The sequence below is a fragment of the Pseudorca crassidens genome, chromosome 18 (genome assembly GCF_039906515.1).
Source record: "Pseudorca crassidens isolate mPseCra1 chromosome 18, mPseCra1.hap1, whole genome shotgun sequence".
Classification (NCBI taxonomy): Eukaryota; Metazoa; Chordata; class Mammalia; order Artiodactyla; family Delphinidae; genus Pseudorca; species Pseudorca crassidens.
Genome location: NC_090313.1, coordinates 11328508 through 11347967, shown reverse-complemented (window position 1 = coordinate 11347967; position 19460 = coordinate 11328508). Strand labels below are relative to the sequence as shown.

General features: G+C 35.6%; 1 protein-coding gene across 2 annotated transcripts in view; it reads left to right on the top strand.

The window, feature by feature from the left end:
- The window catches only part of PCCA (propionyl-CoA carboxylase subunit alpha), a 355122-nt gene that overhangs the window by 129387 nt on the left and 206275 nt on the right, over nucleotides 1–19460 (top strand). For both annotated transcript variants that reach the window (XM_067713375.1, XM_067713376.1), the window contains exons 9-12: nucleotides 211–289; nucleotides 6980–7082; nucleotides 13711–13805; nucleotides 19173–19323. In XM_067713375.1, the coding sequence (XP_067569476.1) occupies nucleotides 211–289; nucleotides 6980–7082; nucleotides 13711–13805; nucleotides 19173–19323 (428 nt within the window). The remainder of the gene's footprint in view (nucleotides 1–210; nucleotides 290–6979; nucleotides 7083–13710; nucleotides 13806–19172; nucleotides 19324–19460) is intronic.

Below are 19460 nucleotides of genomic sequence, written 5' to 3'. Positions count from 1 at the left end.
AAATAGTCTTTTTCTTTTAAAACGATCACACTCATTTAAAAAATATATGTAAGATCATTACACTGATATTATTTTCCTGACTCTAAAGAAAGGAACTTTTAAATAAATTAGTTATTGTCTTCTGTGTTATCGAACATGTGGTCAGTTGTCATGTTCATGCATCCAAATGATCAAAGTCTGAACTTCTGTCTAATTCTTCCCTGCTGTTAGGCTACCCTGTTATGATCAAGGCCTCAGCAGGTGGTGGTGGGAAAGGCATGCGAATCGCTTGGGATGATGAAGAGACCAGGTGAGATTCTGTCCAAAATATACTTTTGATGAAAATTGCAGTTACTAGAGTTTTATTAAACTGACAAGTAAACAGATACCAAAAGCATAATGGAATAGTTATAATAATCATCTAATTTTTACTCTTCTAGATAGGAAAAATTGAAATTATGCAGAAAAGTTTCTTATTTATATTTTGATGATGATTATCCTATTATAGAAAGGTTTTTACTTTCTTAAACATTAATACAGGATTATCTTTTTTTACAGTGTATTTTTAAAAATTATTGTCATGATTTTGTCTTCTAGGCAAAAATTACTAACATTTGGCTGTGTAATTCTGAATGTGATCAAAGATTTGAACCATATATATTTGAAAGCAGTCATAATTTTATCTGTTTATTAGTATGCATTTGCTTCCCTTTGCTTGTCTATAAAAACAGTGAACTACTATTATAACTTTATAGTGTGAAATATATTTCCTTTTGAATTTGAAATTATTGTATGTCCTTTATATGCAGTGCACTCTTATGAATTTAGAACACTTTCTTAGTAGTAGTTTCAGAAATCAAAAGAAACTTTTAAAACAAAAATTTAAAAACCTAATGTATTGATAACATCATGGGGATTAGAAAATAATTTTTTTGAACAACTGCCTAGTACAAGCAGGTTTCAAGGGACTCTATTCAGATTTGTATTACATACTTCAAGGTTTGGCAGCAAGAGAGATTTATGTCATTTTTTGAAGGAGGGGAATTTAAAAAATCACTGAATTATTATCGTTAATGTTGCCTTTCCTGCCCTTTCTCTACCCAAAAGTAATTTGATCTTCCAAATGGTTAGTTCTGTTTTCTCCCTTTCTTTTCCCTTTCTTCCTATTCCCTGAAATCTCTGAAAGAGAGAAATCTGGAGTAGTTGATGTGAAAGTCATCCAATACAAATCTAATTCAGAAATTAGGTTCTAAAGTGAACATACAAGGTAAAAATCTCCTAGAGGCAATATATTACCCTTTAAAATCTGAGGGGAAGACACCGCACTGCAGACTTGTACAGATAGTTTTAACTCTAGAAGACAGTTCTCTCAGGACATCATTGTTTCTTTGGTTGTGTGTTAGAGGTGGGGTGATAATAAGTGCCCAATACAGACCTTTCAGCCCCAGTCTCACGTTCAGTGTGGCACTGATACCAGATACTGACTGAGGTAACGTCAGATTCTCCTCTCCCATCTTACACTTACCCAGCATAAATAAACTCATTGCATGGATTGGTGATATTTGTTATTGAGATATTTGATACGGAGAGCCTCCTGTGTGACAGGCAGTGTTTTAGTAAGGTTCCAGGAATACAGCAATGACCAGAAACAGACAAAATAATCCACTCCTCTATGCAGTTCTCTTTCTCTATTCCTCTATATCCAGTAGATAACTGAATCAGGAGTTCTTAACCTTTGAATTCACAGACCCGTAAAGTTCAGGGACGTTTGTGCGCCTGGATAAGGAAAAAAAGTACATATTTCTTTCATTAGCCTCTAACTGGAATTTAGTCTTTCCTCCAGTATAGACAAGCTACAATAGTAGTAGTATCTGTGGGACTTTTCACCGTTTAAGAGATCCCTTATATTATCACATTACATTGTTGCAGGTGTCTGTAAGTTACAGTGATTGTGAGACTTGTTGTTGGAGCTTATTAACGAATAAAGAACCAAGTACATGATATCCCAAATTTTTTAAAAAATAGTTTGATACCTATATTTCAGTATAATTTGTTTCTTATGCAATCCTATGCATATTCTTTTCTACATTTTAAATCACTTTGAACCTTATTTCGACAAGAGGGTCCTATACTGCATGATACTGCCAAAGGCATCCATGACATAAACAAGGTTCAGAAACCCATTCTGGTAGGAAGAGACAAACAATGAACAAGATCAAAGTAAATCATATCCTGTTGTGGAAGGTGATAAGCAATATAAGAAAAGTAAAGGAAGAAAGGAAGAGACATGAGGAGTGTTGGAGGGAATTCCCATTCTAAGCAGGATTGTCAGGGCTGTCCTCTCTGAGAAGGCACATTTGAGCGAGGAGGAAGAGTGTGGGGATTAGGATCCAGGCAAGGGAAGAGCAAGTGTGGAGGCTGTGACGCAGTAGCGTGTCTGGAGAGATCCAGCGCTGGCCAGCTGGTGGGGGCAGGGGGAGGAGTAGAAGGAAATGGGGAGCCGATTGTGTAGGACCTCATAGGCCATTCTTAGTGAGATGGGGGGCTACTGGAGGGTTTGCGTAGAGAAGTCACAATCATGGAACTTCAACAAACTCCTAACATTATTTACATGTTTTGAATTATAAAAATTTTCAAACGTGCAAAGATGTAGAAGAATACAATGAACTTCTATATACGTATCATCCAGATTTACCAGTTGTCAAGATTTTGCGACTTGAGTTTTAAAAGGATCACTGGTTGCTCTCTTGGCAATAGACTTAACAGGGGGCAGAATCATGAACTCTGGAATCAGGGAAACCCGTTGGGTTGAAATAATCCACGCAAAATAATGGTGATGGTGGCTTTCACCAGTGTAATGGTGGAAGTGGTAAGAAAGAGTTTAATTCTGAAAGTAGAGGCAACAGGATTTTCTGAGTGATTGGATATAGAGTTTGAGTACTTGAGGATGACTTGCAGGCCCTGTTTAAGTTACCTTATTTTTTTGCTCTTATTCTCTCTTTGGCCTTAGTGTAGATTTATAAGAATTAAATGGATATGCTGCAACACTAATTTACTTGAAAATTTCTTAGGAAATGCCAAAGAAGTTAAGGTCAGAGTGAGGGCGTTTATCTTCAGAACTGAGATGCTTAATTGAAGAATGGTCTGCTTCTTAGCCTCTCTCTGGAACTCTTTGCCTGGCGTGGTTCCTTTTGATAGTGGAGACTTGCAGAGCATTGGTTAACTATGTGAAATGTTTGAAGTTGGGCTGGCTAGTTGTTGTGTGTGGGTTGAAGCAGGCATAAGGGTAGGAGGCATACTTAGCCCCATTTTTACCACATAATTCATCTTATTTGACTTTTGAAGTTCAGGTGTTGAAGCTATCTCTTGTGCTTTATTTGTAACCCCTGTGAGTTAGTGGACATCTCCATGGTTTGGTTGGGCTTCCTCACGGGATGGTGACTTTAGACTTCTTACACAGTGACCCAGGGGTCCAAGAGTATTTGTTTCAAATGCAAGTGGAAGCTGTATCACTTTTTATGATCCAGTCTAATAAGTCGCACAGCTTGCCTTCACCATATTTTGTTGATTACAAGTGAGCACAAATTCTACCTGAATTCAAGGGGAGGGGCATTAGACTTCACTTCCTTGTGAAGGAGTGGCAAGTTTCTTAGAAGAGCATATGGAATGGGAGATGCTGTTGTGGCCATGTTTGGAAAAGACAATCTGCTACAGTCTATTGGTAGTAAAGAATGAGGTAATAAAGATGTTAAACACAACTTAATGGTTTTATAAGAGATGTGTATTTTGTGAACTCTTAATGTTTTTTTAACAGTGTTTTCCCCTTTTATATGGCACTTATATAGCCATTCCACTGAAAGCCTTAGCACTTATTTTTCATTATTGTTCTTAGGATCTCATATTTCTTATCAGTCATTTCTCCAGGGCTACTCTTAGTAACATATTCTTTTATGGTAGGATTACTGTTCAGTTTCTTGGCAATGAGATTTGCTATGCTGCTTTTAACCAATGGATTTTAATTTAGAATTCAGTGATTTTGGAAATCGCTGTATCTATTCATATATTGGGCATCTTTGGTAAATAAGTTAACCCTTTCTTGGTCAGTAAATGTCACATTGTTTCAAAATATTTTCATATAATTAGTAAAAATACATACATAAACAATTTTCTACCTAAAATTACTCTTTTCAACTTGATAAATAAGCCATCTCTAAAACTTTGTTGAAGTTAACAAAGGTATAACATTATTTGATATAATGATACAAGACCCTCATTTTAAAAATTTGCTCCTCTGTTAATTTGGAAAAATCAAAACTTTGGAAAAATTGAGAGAACAGTCCAGAAAACACCCATATATTTGTCTTCTGGTGTCACCAACTGTTACTATTGTGCTGCACTGCATTTACTCCTTCCTCCCTCGAGGAAGACATTTTTGTGCATAATCCACAAAAATTTTAACATTCTTCAGATGGAAAACTTAGTAGCCATTAATTGCTTTATTCCTTTTTTTTTTTAACGTTGTTATTGGAGTATAATTGCTTTACAATGGTGTGTTAGTTTCTGCTTTATAATTTTGCTTTATTCTTTTATCTTAAGGAGTGTGTCCCTCTTGTAACATCTTCAGGGAAGTAACATCTATACTTATCTTAGAATCTTTAGAACATCTGAAAGATTTTAAAAAGTACAGTGTTTGTTGTATAATAAATTAGGGTAAGAGTCATGGAGGTTGTTGAAAGTAGACTCAGATATTTTCATAATAATCTCTGGCTTTCTTTTCCTTATCCCTATTTATTTAACATCTTTTTTGGAGTATAATTGCTTTACAATGGTTTGTTAGTTTCTGCTGTATAACAAAGTGAATCAGCTATACATATACATATATCCCCATATCTCCTCCCTCTTGGGTGTCCCTCCCACCCTCCCTATCCCACCCCCCCATCCCACCCCTCTAGGTGGACACAAAGCACCGAGCTGATCTCCCTGTGCCATGCGGCTGCTTCCCACTAGCTATTGATTTTACATTTGGTAGTGTATATATGTCCATGCCACTCTCTCATTTCATCCCAGTTTACCCTTCCCCCTCCCCGTGTCCTCAGGTCCATTCTCTACGTCTGCATCTTTATTCCTGTCCTACCCCTAGGTTCTTCAGAACCATTTTTTTTTTTTTAGATTTCATGTATATGTGTTAGCATACGGTATTTGTTTTTTTCGTTTCTTTTTATGGCTGAGTAATATTCCATTGTATATATATGTGCCACGTCTTCTTTATCCATTCATCTGTCAGTGGACACTTAGGTTGCTTCCATGTCCTGGCTGTTGTAAATAGAGCTGCAGTGAACATTGTGGTACATGACTCTTTTTGAATTATGGTTTTCTCAGGGTATATGCCAGTAGTGGGATTGCTGCCTTATGCCAATTTAAGTGAAATGTTATGGCATACATGGGAAATTGATCATGTCTACATTTTGGAGTAACCTCACTAGACTTCAGGTGTTGTGAGGGCAGTTTCTGTTTTAATTTTGTATTTCCATCACATATATATATGCCAGGCATATAGTTTCATGAGTAGTAAGTATTTATTGAATGAATGTATTACTGAGTGCTACAAATGATCTAAATGCAGTTTTCCATGAGCTCTAAAACATGTTGGTAATGCTTTCAAATCTGATAATTTATTTGGGTGACTTTGATTTTTTAAATTTTTGGTATTTTTGATTTAAATGCAAAATGAAAACTTTAAAATCATTAGAGCAGAGACAAACTGTAAAGTACTATGTTTTTTCCTTGTGAATCATTGTATCCCACCTAATAAAAAGTTAGTTATATGGTATTGAAAACAATGATTCATTGTGCTTTCATTTCTTCGAGGTTTGTAGTCTCCTGAGATCTAAACACCATTCCCTAAAATCAAGAGAGTAATGGAGGACTAAGAAAACGTGATACCTTTTTTCTGAGAATGCTGAGAAATAGAAATTTTTGCAATATGTTTTCAAATTTATCCTTCTAGTCTGTGTTTACTTGCAATGTTGTATTTTCCAAGCACACAAACAAATGAGATAGTTATTTCTAATATTGCCAGATGGAGTGTTTGCAAATGAAAGGATTAAAAGAATTTTAATGTTGAACATTAAATACAGGTGTTTGATTTGAAGATTAAGAAACTGTTAATTACATATAAAAGGAATTAAATTTTATACTCGAGTATATCCATGAATGGAATATAACATACTCTAGTTAGTGTTAGGTAAGCAAGTTTGAGTTTTTAATAGACTGAGTGAAATTTCAACATGTATGACTTTAGTAAGCATATTTTAATAATGATAATGTTTAAGTTATAGTTTGGAAATAAAATATACAAAGCAATAATTAAATTCATATTTTTATTTTAAAAAATCGAACTTTTCTCTTTTAATTATTATTTTTGAACAATTTTAAAGAAGATAAAATTGTAATCTGTATGGATGTGTGGGAGGTCATTGCTTTTAAAGTTGTGTATTTAAAATATTAGGGAGTCTTCTTGAGGACCCTCCTTTTGTATTCTTACTGAGTGTATTTGCTGTGGCTTTGCCCCAGTTGTGCAGTCGTCTAGGTCCTTTACATTTTTGTGTGCATCTTCTGACTTTTGAGTCAAATGTGTATGCATTTTTATATATTTTTATTAGTGGAATTAAGGTATAGTAACGTCAGAGAAATGAAGTTTTATATGATTTGTATGGTTTATTAAAAATACCTCATTTTTAACAGTTGGTGAAATAAGTATTGGTATTCTTGTTTCTATAAAAATCTAGGATCAGGGAAATTAAAGCATTCACCCAGAGTCACAGAGCTAGTGAGTAGAAGAGTTGTTCAACCAAAATTAATTGAGTTATTTGTGTATTATAAGTGACTTTTTCTCTGCTTTGTTCAGAAGTAAGCACAAATAAACCTTTAATTAGTTTTCTTTTATATTGAGGGCTGTATTTGTTTTGTGTTCATTTGACTGTTTTGTTTTTCTTTACAGGGATGGTTTTAGATTTTCATCTCAAGAAGCTGCTTCTAGTTTTGGTGATGATAGGCTACTAATAGAAAAATTTATTGATAACCCTCGTCATATAGAAGTCCAGGTTGGTACATTTTAAGATATCTTTTGAATTATTATAACTTTAAAATAATATTACTTACTCCTATTAGAAACACATCCTTTCTTACATTTAGAATGATTGTGAAAGTTCCGGTATGTTCGAATAAGTATGAAATAGAGAATGTACATAAGTTGATCGCCTCCCTTTGGAGTCTGGTATCCTTTTTTCAAAGTACCAGAATGTTGATTGGATGGGGAATGATACAGAAGCCCAGCTCCAGAATGCGATAGTCACAAGATGTCCGTCCAGGCCGAATATATTCTACCTAGAGGCGCACTCAGTCCCCTTCTGATACTGGGCCACTTTGGGGCATTTTTAAAAGAAAAGTGCCTGACCTGGACGCTTATGTCATTTCAGTTCACAGATGTCTGTGTGGCTTATTGTGGCAGGCGTTCTGCTGTTGGATAGAGATGAAAAAATCATTTCTTCTACTCAGATTAAGATTGTAATCCATCTTTTAAAGTGGTTGTGGAGGTGTGGCTTTCAGCAAAATAAAATGTTTTTTTCTGAAATAAAACAGACGAAGAAGGAAAGTCTGCCGAAATTTTTGTTTTTCTGTCAGAAATGCCTTGTGCTAATTTTACACATTGTGGCTATGAATTGATATGTAACAATTGAAATTGATAAAATATAAATATCAGATTAGAAATCATATTGAAATGAAAGTATTATTATTTTTTTCTTAATTTTGTGTGGATAGAGTTCCAGAAAATTAAATAAAAGGTTATTTGCTGCCCTTGTAACTTTCTGACGGGGCATAATAAAACAAAGTCTTAGATTTTGTCATTGTGTTTTCTAAGTTTAATCATCACTTTACATAGATATTATTTCTAGTTAGGAAATCTTCATGTAGATCCTCAAATCTTCCAGAGTGGAAAAAACAAATTGCAAACATATAATCCATTTATATTTTTAAAACATTGAACGTAATGTATTTCTTTCTGAGGCTAGCAGATATTGTTTTGTTTGTTAGTTTTTGTTTTTATATATTCTAAATTGAAATATCACATATACAGTGAAGTCCACCTAAGTGTGCAATTTAGTAAAAATTTATTTATATACATATATAACTGTGTAACAACCATCCAGATCTGTATATGGATCATTTCCGTTATATCAAAAGATTCTTTCATACCACTTCCAGTCAGTCCTTCTCCTTAGCCACCAAAATTAACTGCTGTTCTGACATCTAATACCATAGATTGTTTTTGTTTGTTCTTAAACTGCATATAAATGGAATCATATGATACATACTTGCTCGTGCTGGCTTCTTTCACACAACATCATATCTGAGGTTCATGAGGCTGTGCATTGTCATTCACTCAAAAATTGCTCTGTGGTGTTCCATTATTTGAATAACCTGCAATGTATCCGTTTTTCTGATGGTGAACCTTTAGGTTGTTTCCATTTTTTGATGTTATGAATAAACTGCTATGTCTTTTTCTGAACATATATACTTTCGCATATACTGAGGAGAGGGATTGTTGAATTACATGGTCAGGTTATGTTTAGTTCTAATAGATACTGTGGTTGTTCTATCAATAATATATACTCCTGCCCATGATATATGAATGTTTCCAGTTCAGCCATCTTTTCCAACATTTGGTGTTCTCAGTTTTTTAATGTTTAGCCATTTTGTTGGACATGTAATAGTATCTCTTTTAATTTGCATTTCCCTGATGAATATTGATGCTGAGCATGTTTTTATACGTTGATTGACCAAAACTGGATATCTTATCTTGTGAAGCGACTGCTCAAGTCTCACCCTTGCCCCCCTTTTTCAAATTAGATTTTTTGGAATTATTGAGTGTTCAGGGTTCTATATCTATTTTGATTATGAGTCCTTCACCATACACACACCCCCCCCCCATATATTCCCCCCATCTGTGACTTACCTATTCACTTTATTAATAATGTCTTTCAAGGAATAGAAGTTCTCAATTTTGTTGAAGTCCAGTTTAAGTCCAATTTGCGTACCCAAGTTAGGAGCTTTATTGTTTTAGGTTTGGTATTTAGGCCTGTTACTCTCTTTGAATTTTTTGTTTGTTTGATGTGAGATGGAGTCAAAGTAAATTTTCTTACATTCTCATACCCAATTTTTCCAGCATCATTTATTGTGGTGTACATTTGCTGTAAATTAAGTGACATTTGGTCACTGTCTTAATTATTTTGCTTTTGTAGTAAGTGTAAAAATCTGGTACTGTAAGTGCTCTAAATTTGTTGTTTTTCTTCAGATAATGTTGGCTTTTTTTTATATTCTTTGAGTTTCCCTGTAACCTTTAGACTTCGTCTTGTCAATCTGTCTCTACCTTCTACCTACATTCCCACCCTCTCCCCACATCAGATGGGATTTGGATTATATTGAATCTAGAGATTATTCTGGGGAGAATTAACATCTTAACAATATTGAGTTTTATAAGCCATGAACTAGAATATCTCTTCATGTATTTATATCTTTAATTTCTCTCAGCATTTTTTTGTAGTTTGGAGTGTAGAGGTTTTATCTATCTTTCATAAGATTTATTCCTGGATGTCTGATAAGTTTTGACACTATTATAAATGTTATTTTCTAAATTTCATTTACCTATTGATTGTTGCTTATATGTAGCAACAATTGAATTTTATGTATTAATCTTGTATCCAGTGTCCTTTTTAAATCCACTTGTTTATTTTTTGTGTTTTGGTTATCTATTGCTGAGTGATTAACCATCCCAAAATACAGTGATTTGAAACATTTAAGGTTGTACAACAATGTGAATGTACTTATTTAATGCCACTGAGTTGTACACTTAAAAATGGTTACAATGGGGCTTCCCTGGTGGCGCAGTGGTTGAGAGTCCGCCTGCCGATGCAGGGGACGCAGGTTCATGCCCCGGTCTGGGAAGATCCCACGTGCCGCGGAGTGGCTGGGCCCATGAGCCATCGCCGCTGATCGTGCGCGTCCGGAGCCTGTGCTCCGCAACGGGAGAGGCCACAGCAGTGAGAGGCCCGCGTACCGCAAAAAAAAAAAAGTTTACAATGGTAAATTTTACCTATATTTTGCCACAATGAAAAAAAAACTACACAACATTTAACTATTTCTTATAATTCTGTGGGTTGATTTGGTTTGGCTGGGCACATCTTTTGCCTCACTAGGTGTCTGTCCACTGGGGCAGTAGTCATGTTGGGGCTTGACTGGTTTGGAACATCCAATGTTAGTGCCTTGGAGGATTGACTTGAAGGTGAGGTCAGCCAAGACATGGGACAGCTGGGCCTCTCTCTTTCTCTCTTTATTCATTCTTGGGGCATTTCCACATGACTTCTCCATGTGGAATTTCTATCAGGATATCCAGACTTCTTATATTGAGTATCAGAGCTATGTGAAGTAGCCATTCTGTCTTTTAAAGTTTAGGTGGCACAGGAGCACTTTTGTTGCATTTTGCAAGTCATTTGGCCAGCCTAGAATCATTGCCATAAGTGCTTATGCAAGGGTGCGCATACCAGGGTTTGTTATATTCAGGGCTATTTTTGGATACTAGTTATCACAACCCTTTCTACGGCCCCCAATGCTCATGTCCTTCCATAGGCAGAATATACCTACCTTCCTTCCAAGACCAGAATCTCATATTCAGACTTGGTTCAGGTATAGACGAGACTTCTTGTGTATGGTTTCTCAAGAGCAGTTTTTGTGATGTGAAGATCTCTGTATTTAAAGACAGTGTGACACTCAGTTATCAAAAATACAATGATGAGTAAAGGATATGACACTGCAATGAATACCCCCTATTCAACAAGGTAGAAAAAGGGAGGCACACAGTATTCAATGGTTCTTAGCAATCAAAACCCAGAAATTTAAGCTGAGAGATCCCTTTGGAGGGTTTTGTAATAATTCTTGTGGGAGAGGGTAGCACCTTGGGCCAGCGTGTGGTGGAGGTGGTGAGATGTGATTGAATTCTGGATATTTTGTGAAGGTAGACCAGATTTTCTAAAGATCAGATGTGATGTATAAGAAAAAAATAAGGCATCAAAGATAGTTTTAGGCTTTTGGCCTGACGAATTATAGGAATGGGACTGTCTTACTGAGAAGGGAAAGACTGTGAGAGGTAAATGTTTTTGGGGAGGAAATCAGGGTATGAAGATGGACCAATGAAGGTTGAGATGCCCATTAGATATCAAAATGTAGGTGTTGAGTAGACTGTTGGATATTTAAGTCTGTAATTTAGGGGAGATATTTGGGCTACCCTTCCTGTAAGATCCTAGAGGTAAAATTAATTTTCCCCCCTTTTCTATATTCCCCATCTAGCACTTATTTGTGCTATTCGAAGACCACTTACACCATTTTATCTTTAGCTATCAGACTTTCCTCATAGACGAAGAAGTCCTTGAGGACAGAGGCTGGATCTTATCTCATTTGTTTTCCCTAGCAACCAGGCAGTGTCCTTCACATTACTAATACTCAGTAAATGTTTGTTCAGTTGTTTTAAATAATTATATTTCTACATAAGCTTTTAGTTTATTTTAATTAACCATGGCGTATATCCTAGCCGATATTTTTAAACTTAGGTGAAAATATCTCCCAGTAACTTAAATAGGCAACACAGATATTTCCCATATCTGATCTACACTTGGAAGGTTTTTTACTTGTTTTCTTCAGTTTTAATTAATTAATGTTAGATAATTTGTGCATATGATAAAGGGTATTCAATGAAAAGTAAGCCTTCTTTCACCCTTGTCTCCAAGTCCCCTGGTTTCTATCCCTAGAAGCAGGCACTGTTACTGTTTTTTGAATATCCTGCCATAGTCTGTGAAGTATGTACATGTATATCAACTATTGTTTTTCACACGAGCTATCACATACTCCCTTCTTTCTCGTGCTGAAACTGTGTACCGGCAATAGGAATGGCACAGCTCTGTGTGGTTTAAACCAGGGCACTGATGGCATTTTATGGGCTGGATCCATGGATGTTAAAGGGCTTGCCATTATGTGGAGCAGTCTATTATGATAAAGCTTTTTCAGTAAGCAGTATATCTGGGAGATCTTTCCATATTCAGTACGTGCATATCTGTAAAGGGCTATATTAAAAATTTAAAAAACTCATGATGTGTTTAAGTATTAACTTCCCTTACAAGCACTTTTTATTTATGATGTTTTCTGGTTACTTTGTCTCTTCATTTGATTAATGGAATTCCCTGGTTGTCCAGTGGTTAGGACTTGGCACTTTCACTGCCCTGGCCTGGGAACTAAGATCCCACAAGCTGCGCGGCACAGTTACACAGACTTCAGGGAAAAACAAACTTGATTCTGGGTATATTTGAATCTGATATTTTACAGTTGAAAATGTTTCTAAGAATTCTTGGTTATTGTGGCTTTATTTCTTGGAGACTAAGTCTACTTTCACTTCCACGTCAATTAGAATAAAAAAGGAGGTAGAATAAATTTAACGTTTAAAAATAGTTCTAGATGTACTTCATGCAGTCACCTTTGAGTCTTAGAAATAAAATTCCAGCTTACTGGCATTTCATTACTGTAATGTTTTCCTTTGGAAGCATTCTTGAGGTTTGGTAGGTTTTATTTCCTAAAAATTAACCTTGTAGTCATTTATTAACTGTTCATTTTATAGTTTATTATACTTGTTAAACCATGATCTCTTTTGATTTGATGTTTTCAGCAGCCATATAAAATATTAAGATGACATTATCTACTGTTTATAATGCATGGGAAAACAGTGACTTGCCCAGAGAGGTGGCATAGCTGTTTGGAGCTTAAGTTAGTGCCTTGATTTTGGCTTCTAGAAGAGCTTTTACCCCCGTGAACTTAAATATATGCATTCAATAGTATGCATCTACTCCTTAATCATGAAAATAGATTAATCTATTTCTGATCAAGTATTCTATGCAAGAACATTAATAAAGCGCATGTTTTAGTGTTTCCAGATTTAGCTAATAAGATATATGTTAAATTTGAATTTCAGATAAACAGTGATTTTTTTTTAAAAAGTAAAAGTATGTCCCATTCAGTATTGGGGATATATTTTTATTAAAATTTTTATTAAAATTAAAAACTCCAGTTTATTTCCTATTATTACAAATGGGAAAAAGCATAATGTTATATATTAACCCCAGACCTTTTTCCAGTTTCTTATAACAAAAATAAAGCACAGTAAAAATATCCATATATAAGTAACAGACCACATACTGGTTGTAAGTGAAATAGCATTTCCTGATCAACAGACGTGATAATATTAACAACAAACAGATGTTTGTAATAATCCTTGCGGCTCTCCTACGTGCCCTTGAAATCTAGAATATATATTCCCTTTATTGATACTCATTGTCCCTCACAAAATTGGTACAATTGATTCTCATATTTTACCCAGTGTATTGGAAATGTAAGATGAGAATTTTTTCCTCAAGTCTTTAATAAAAGTGTTCAGTTGAGTTTTGGAGTGGTAAATATAAAATTTTCCTCCACTAATGTCAACCAAAAGAAGACTGTATTTGAGAGGTATATATGTTTTATGAGGTTGGAGTATTAAAATCCAAGGGGTGTTGCATGGAGAAAATGTTAATTGGGCACATATGCTATGGAGATGGCTCTGTAATTTTTCAAGTGGTATTATTGCTCTTTCAGGTTTTAGGTGATAAACATGGGAATGCTTTGTGGCTCAATGAAAGAGAGTGCTCAATTCAGCGAAGAAATCAGAAGGTGGTAGAGGAAGCACCAAGGTAAGAGCTTCTCCCAGGGAAACTTTATAGTAGTCTGATTTTTATATATTTCACATATTTCTTTCCCATTTTATTAGCTAAAATTGCTTTAATAGTAATAGTAGAATGTATTAGTGTGTATATATTAAAAATTCTCCTCATTGAGGTATAATTGACACATAATTATCTCTTGAACAGCACAGTTGTTAAGGATGCTGACCCTCCATGCAATTGGAAATCCACATATAACGTTTAAAGTAAGCCCTCTGTATATGTGGTTCCTCTGTATCTGCAGTCAACTGACCTTGGAGCTTGTAGTACTGTAATATTTAGTATTGAAAAGTGTAAGTGGATCCTTGCAGTTCAAACCTGTGTTGTTCAGGGGTCAACTATATTATATTAGTTTAAGGTTTACAATATAACGATTCGATATTTGTATATACTGTGAAATCACCATAGGAAGTCTAGTTAACATCCGTCACCATATATAGTTAACAGAATTTTTTTTTTTGTAATGAGAACTTTTAAGAGCTACTCTCTTAGCAACTGTCAGATAAGCAATACAGTATTATCTGTAGTCACCATGCTGTACATTGCATCTCAACGACTTATTTATAGCTGGAAGTTTGTACTGTTTATGTCCCCCTCCCCCTCAACCGTCAATCTGATTTCTGCATCTATGAGCTTGTGGTTGTTTTTTTTTTTTAAGATTCCACGTATAACTGAGATCATACAGTGTTTGTCTTTCTCTGTTTGACTTATTTCAGTTAGCATAATGCCCTCAAAGTCCATCCATGTTGTCACAAATGGCGAGATTTCATTCCTTTTTTGTTTTGGGGTTTTTTTTTTGGCTATGCAGCTTGTAGGATCTTAGTTCCCTGACCAAGGATTGAACCTGCACCTTTGGCAGTGAAAGCACGGAGTCCTAACCACTGGACTGCCAGGGAATTGCCAAGATTTCATTCTTTTTTATGGTTGAATAATATTCCACTGCATATGTGTATGTGGTGTGTGTATATATATACATATATATAATATACATACATATATATATACCACATTTCTTCATCCATACATCAGTGGACACTTAGGTTGTTTCCATGTCTTGGCTATTATAAATAATGCTGCAGTGAACATGGGGGTGCATGTTTCTTTACAAGTTTGTGTTTTTGTTTTCTTTGGATATATACCCAGAAGTGGAATTACTGGATCATATGGTAGTTCTGTTTTTAACTTTTAAAGTAACTTCCATACTCTCTTCCATAATGGCTGCACCAATTTACATTCCTACCAACAGTGCACAAGGGTTCCCTTTTCTTCACATCCTTGCCAACACTTGTTATTTCTTGTCTTTCTGATAATAGCCATCCTAGCAGGTGTGAGGTGATATCTCATTGTGGTTTTGATGTACATTTCCCTGATGATCAGTGATGTTGAGCACATTTACATGTGTGCGTTGGCGATCTGTGTGTTTTCTTTGGAAAAGTGTCTATTTAGATCTTTTGCCCATTTTAAAATCAGATTTTTTTTCCTGTTATTGGGTTGTATGAATTCTTTATGTATATTGAGTACTAACCCCTTATCACACATACGATTTGCAAATATTTTCTTCTATTCAGTAGGTTACCTTTTCATTTTGTTGATAGTTTCCTTGGCTGTGTAGAAGCTTTTTAGTTTGAAGTGGTCTTAATGTATATTTTTATAATTAAGAATTTGCCACTTGATCTTTCTCAGTACTTCAGTGCATGCAAGTGAGAGAATACTTGAACAAGAAGTTGGGGTTTCATTAGAGGAAAAAGTGGGGTGATAACCCACTCTGACTCCCATAGTCTTCTAGGTAGCCTAGACCCTATTGGTGTGTCTGAGCATGTGGAATTTCTGGGATACCTACCTTCTAGGCTCTCCAGTTGGCAAAAGTTTCATAAAGTTGATCCTGAATTTCCCGAGTTTATCCTACCATGAAAAGGCTTTTGGGACATGGTTCTTAGAGATTCCTTGATTCATCAGAACTACTTTGGGCACTTCTCCAAGCCACCTGTCATGTGTTTGGTGTAGCAATTTCATGGAGCTTCGTTTCTACTTTGATGCTAGTTTGGTATTTATATATATTCTGGTTTCCTCTTAGTTCTTAAAAATCCCCAGTTGAGTGTTCATTGGTATATTTAGTAACTAGACATTAAGGAATATAACCAATTGTAGCTTAATCAGCATAGCCAGTGTGCCTTGAAAAAATGTGCGTGTGTGATTTCTGAAAAGATTAGGTCTGAATATGAGTGGATTTTTAAAATCACAGAGTATTGTTAAAAATCAAATCCTATATCCCCCCCCAAATTATAGATTTAAATATCCAACAGTCTACTCAACACCTACATTTTGATATCTAATGGGCATCTCAGCCTTCATTTGTCCATCTTCATACCCTGATTTCCTCCCCCAAAACATGCACCTTTCAGAGTCCTTCCCATCTTCACCATGCTGTGAAGAACAGCCCTTTGTGGCCTACATGGGGTGTAGCCCTTTATCTCTTGGCCCATGTAAGACGAATGGAAGAAGAGAACCAAAAGGAATGTTCTATGTCTTTAGGAAGAGTCCTAGAACCTGCCAGCGTTGTTGACTTGGCAGTGATCCGAAGTTAGGTACTTTCCTAGGGCGTCTGGGATATGTCTGTTTTCCCGAAGTCACCATGTGCCCAGATAGTTGAATGGAAAAAGGGGACAGGGGATGATGGTAGAACAGTAATAGTCTCTGACACACCACTTTTGCAGTCTTATGTTTTCTTATCTTCTTGTCTTAACACTTCCAATATAATTAACTTTCTCTTTTTATTGGAAATCCACTCAAGTCTTACCTGGGATAGAAATCTTTCACAGACTGGGAACCTTGATTTTTATTTGTTTCCTTTCTTTCTCTAGAAATGTAAGTTTTTCATATGAACATCTCATCTATTAATTGAGAGAAAAATCCAAGGAAAACTTAAAGCAGTAGGAAAAAAAACTAGAACCGATTGTTAATAGTGACTTGATACGTATTTGTGTATTGTGAAATATTAAAATAAATGGAATATGCAGTTTTCAATTCCTGGAGTAAGAATCTCCCTCTGTGCTTTGAGTGCAGTGGTGAGCTTGCTTGCAGCTCTGAGTATCACTAGCAGAGTTTATGACAAGGGAAAGAATAAGACCAGACAGGACAAAAATAGTTCTACTCACCTGTGCTTGAGATTATCCAAATGTTACGATGTTAATCTTTAGTTGCATTTCCTTTTTTTTCTTTTTGGTTGCATTAATTTTGTCAGCCATTATTGTTGAAATGTCATCTATGCCTGTATCTGTTAGGTTAATGCAGAGCTGTTATTTATAATAGGTAGATAAGATTCATAACATCTGAATCCAATGATGAATCCTAATGTCATCAACGGGGAGACAGTATGAAGTACACTTCCCACCTGTGATGTATCCTTGCCTCCCCTTCAACCAGTCAAACCTGAATCTATTCAAGGCTCTAGATCTAATCAGCAGTTTACAAGAAATAGAAATGTAATGTTAAAAGACCTTGTGAACATTGCATGTAGAGGAATGAGACAGGAAAATGACCAGATCCTTGGCTTAAAAAAAAAAGAAGAGGACATTACAAGTTAAAAGAATCATAAAGATTTAAAAACCAGTCAAATGCAGTGGCTAGATCTTATTTGGATCCTGATTCAAAGTTATTAGCTCTAAAAAGATATTTACAAGATAATCCAGGAAATTTGAATACTAACTGGATATTAAAGCTATTAAGGAGTTCTTGTTAATTTTAAAAGTGTGATTATGTTATAAAAGAGTACTTATAGAAACAGATACGGAAGTTTTTTTTATGGAAGAAGTAATACCTAATTTGGGATTTGCTTTAAAAAAGAAAAAAAAATGGAGTTCCCTGATGGCCTAGTGGTTAGGATTCCGGACTTTCACTGCCGTGGCCTGGGTTCAGTCCCGTCGGGGAACTGAGATCCCATAAGCTGTGTGGCACAGCCAAAAAAAAAGGGGGGGGACTGGTAGAAAAGTGGACATGCAGCATAGACAAAACAAGAATAACTATGTAGTAATAATTGTTACATATGGGAAACAGGTATGTGCAAGTTCATTATATTCTTCCATAATAAAAAGTTCATAAAATGTCATCTAAATCTTACACATTTGAGAATAATTTTAATCCACAAATAGAAAAGTAGTCAGTGTTTTATTTCTCAGAACCTTTTTTGCATAGAAGCAAAATATGTGAAAATGCAGAAATGATTTGATAATATTCTTTTCAGGGTTCATTGAAACCCTTTTACTTGCCTGCTGGAAGGTGCTTTTTTATTGTGAAACAAAAGGTTTGAGGATTTATTAGATGTACAGTGGATTCTTGTTATTTGTGGTAGTTATGTTTTTTTAAAATAATTAATTAATTTTTGGCTGTGTTGGGTCTTCGTTGCTGTGTGCAGGCTTTCTCTAGTTGGCAGCGAGCAGGGGCCACTCTTCGCTGCAGTGCATGGGCTTCTCATTGCGGTGGCTTCTCTTGTTGCAGAGCACAGGCTCTAGGCACGAGGACTTCAGTAGTTGTGGCACGTGGGCTCAGTAGTTGCGGCTCACGGGCTCTAGAGCGCAGGCTCAGTATTTGCGGCACATGGGCTTAGTTGCTCTGTGGCACGTGGGATCTTCCCGGACCAGGGCTTGAACCCATGTCCCCTGCACTGGCAGGCGGATTCTTAACCACTGCGCCACCAGGGAAGTCCTGTGGTAGTTATATTTTATAAAGTCACTGTGAACACTGAATTAATAAATACTGAAGTATTGCTCCTAGGGGAAATACAGAATTAAGTTTCTGTGAGCCTCTGGTCAGAACATTTTCATCAACCGATTAATACATAACCTTGTTTTGTATGTGTTTCTGTTGAAAGACACCTTATTTTAATACATACTATTGATTCATTAACCTTGAACTCACCGTCTTGGCCCGCAGCGCTATAATGCTTGCCTGAAGGAAGCTCACCTAACACACGTTTTCTCTATAGGGCACGACTTCCAATCTTACTTGGAGAAATTATGAATATATATGTTAAATTTTACTCATAGGAAACAACTACTTGTGCTAAAGTAACTGTATATTTTATAGATTGATTGAAGTTGCAGTGTAGTGTGGAAAGTTCAGATGTTTTATAAAAATCTTAAGTTGATTTATTTAAACATGTTATGCTTAATAACACAATAAGCATACATTATAAGCATATATAAAGCATATAATATGAAATCTTAAGTTGATACAGATGATCATATCTGAGTAAACTTTAAGAAAATTTTTATGTAATGCACACAAAAGATTACTTAATTTTTGTTCAAAATGTAGGAAATTACTCTTTCTTATTTGCAGCCTTTTTCTGGATTCTGAGACTCGAAGAGCAATGGGAGAACAAGCTGTAGCCCTTGCCAAAGCAGTAAATTATTCTTCTGCTGGAACCGTAGAATTCCTTGTGGACTCAAAAAAGAATTTTTATTTCTTGGAAATGAATACGAGGCTCCAGGTAACAGAAACTCTGGTTTTCATTCCTCTCCACGCCTCTGTACTTTTCCCTTCTTCACCACCCCTTCTTGTGTTATAAAAGCTAAAAATCAACTCCTTAAAGTGTTAAATATTTAGTTTTTATGCTTGTGCTAAGAA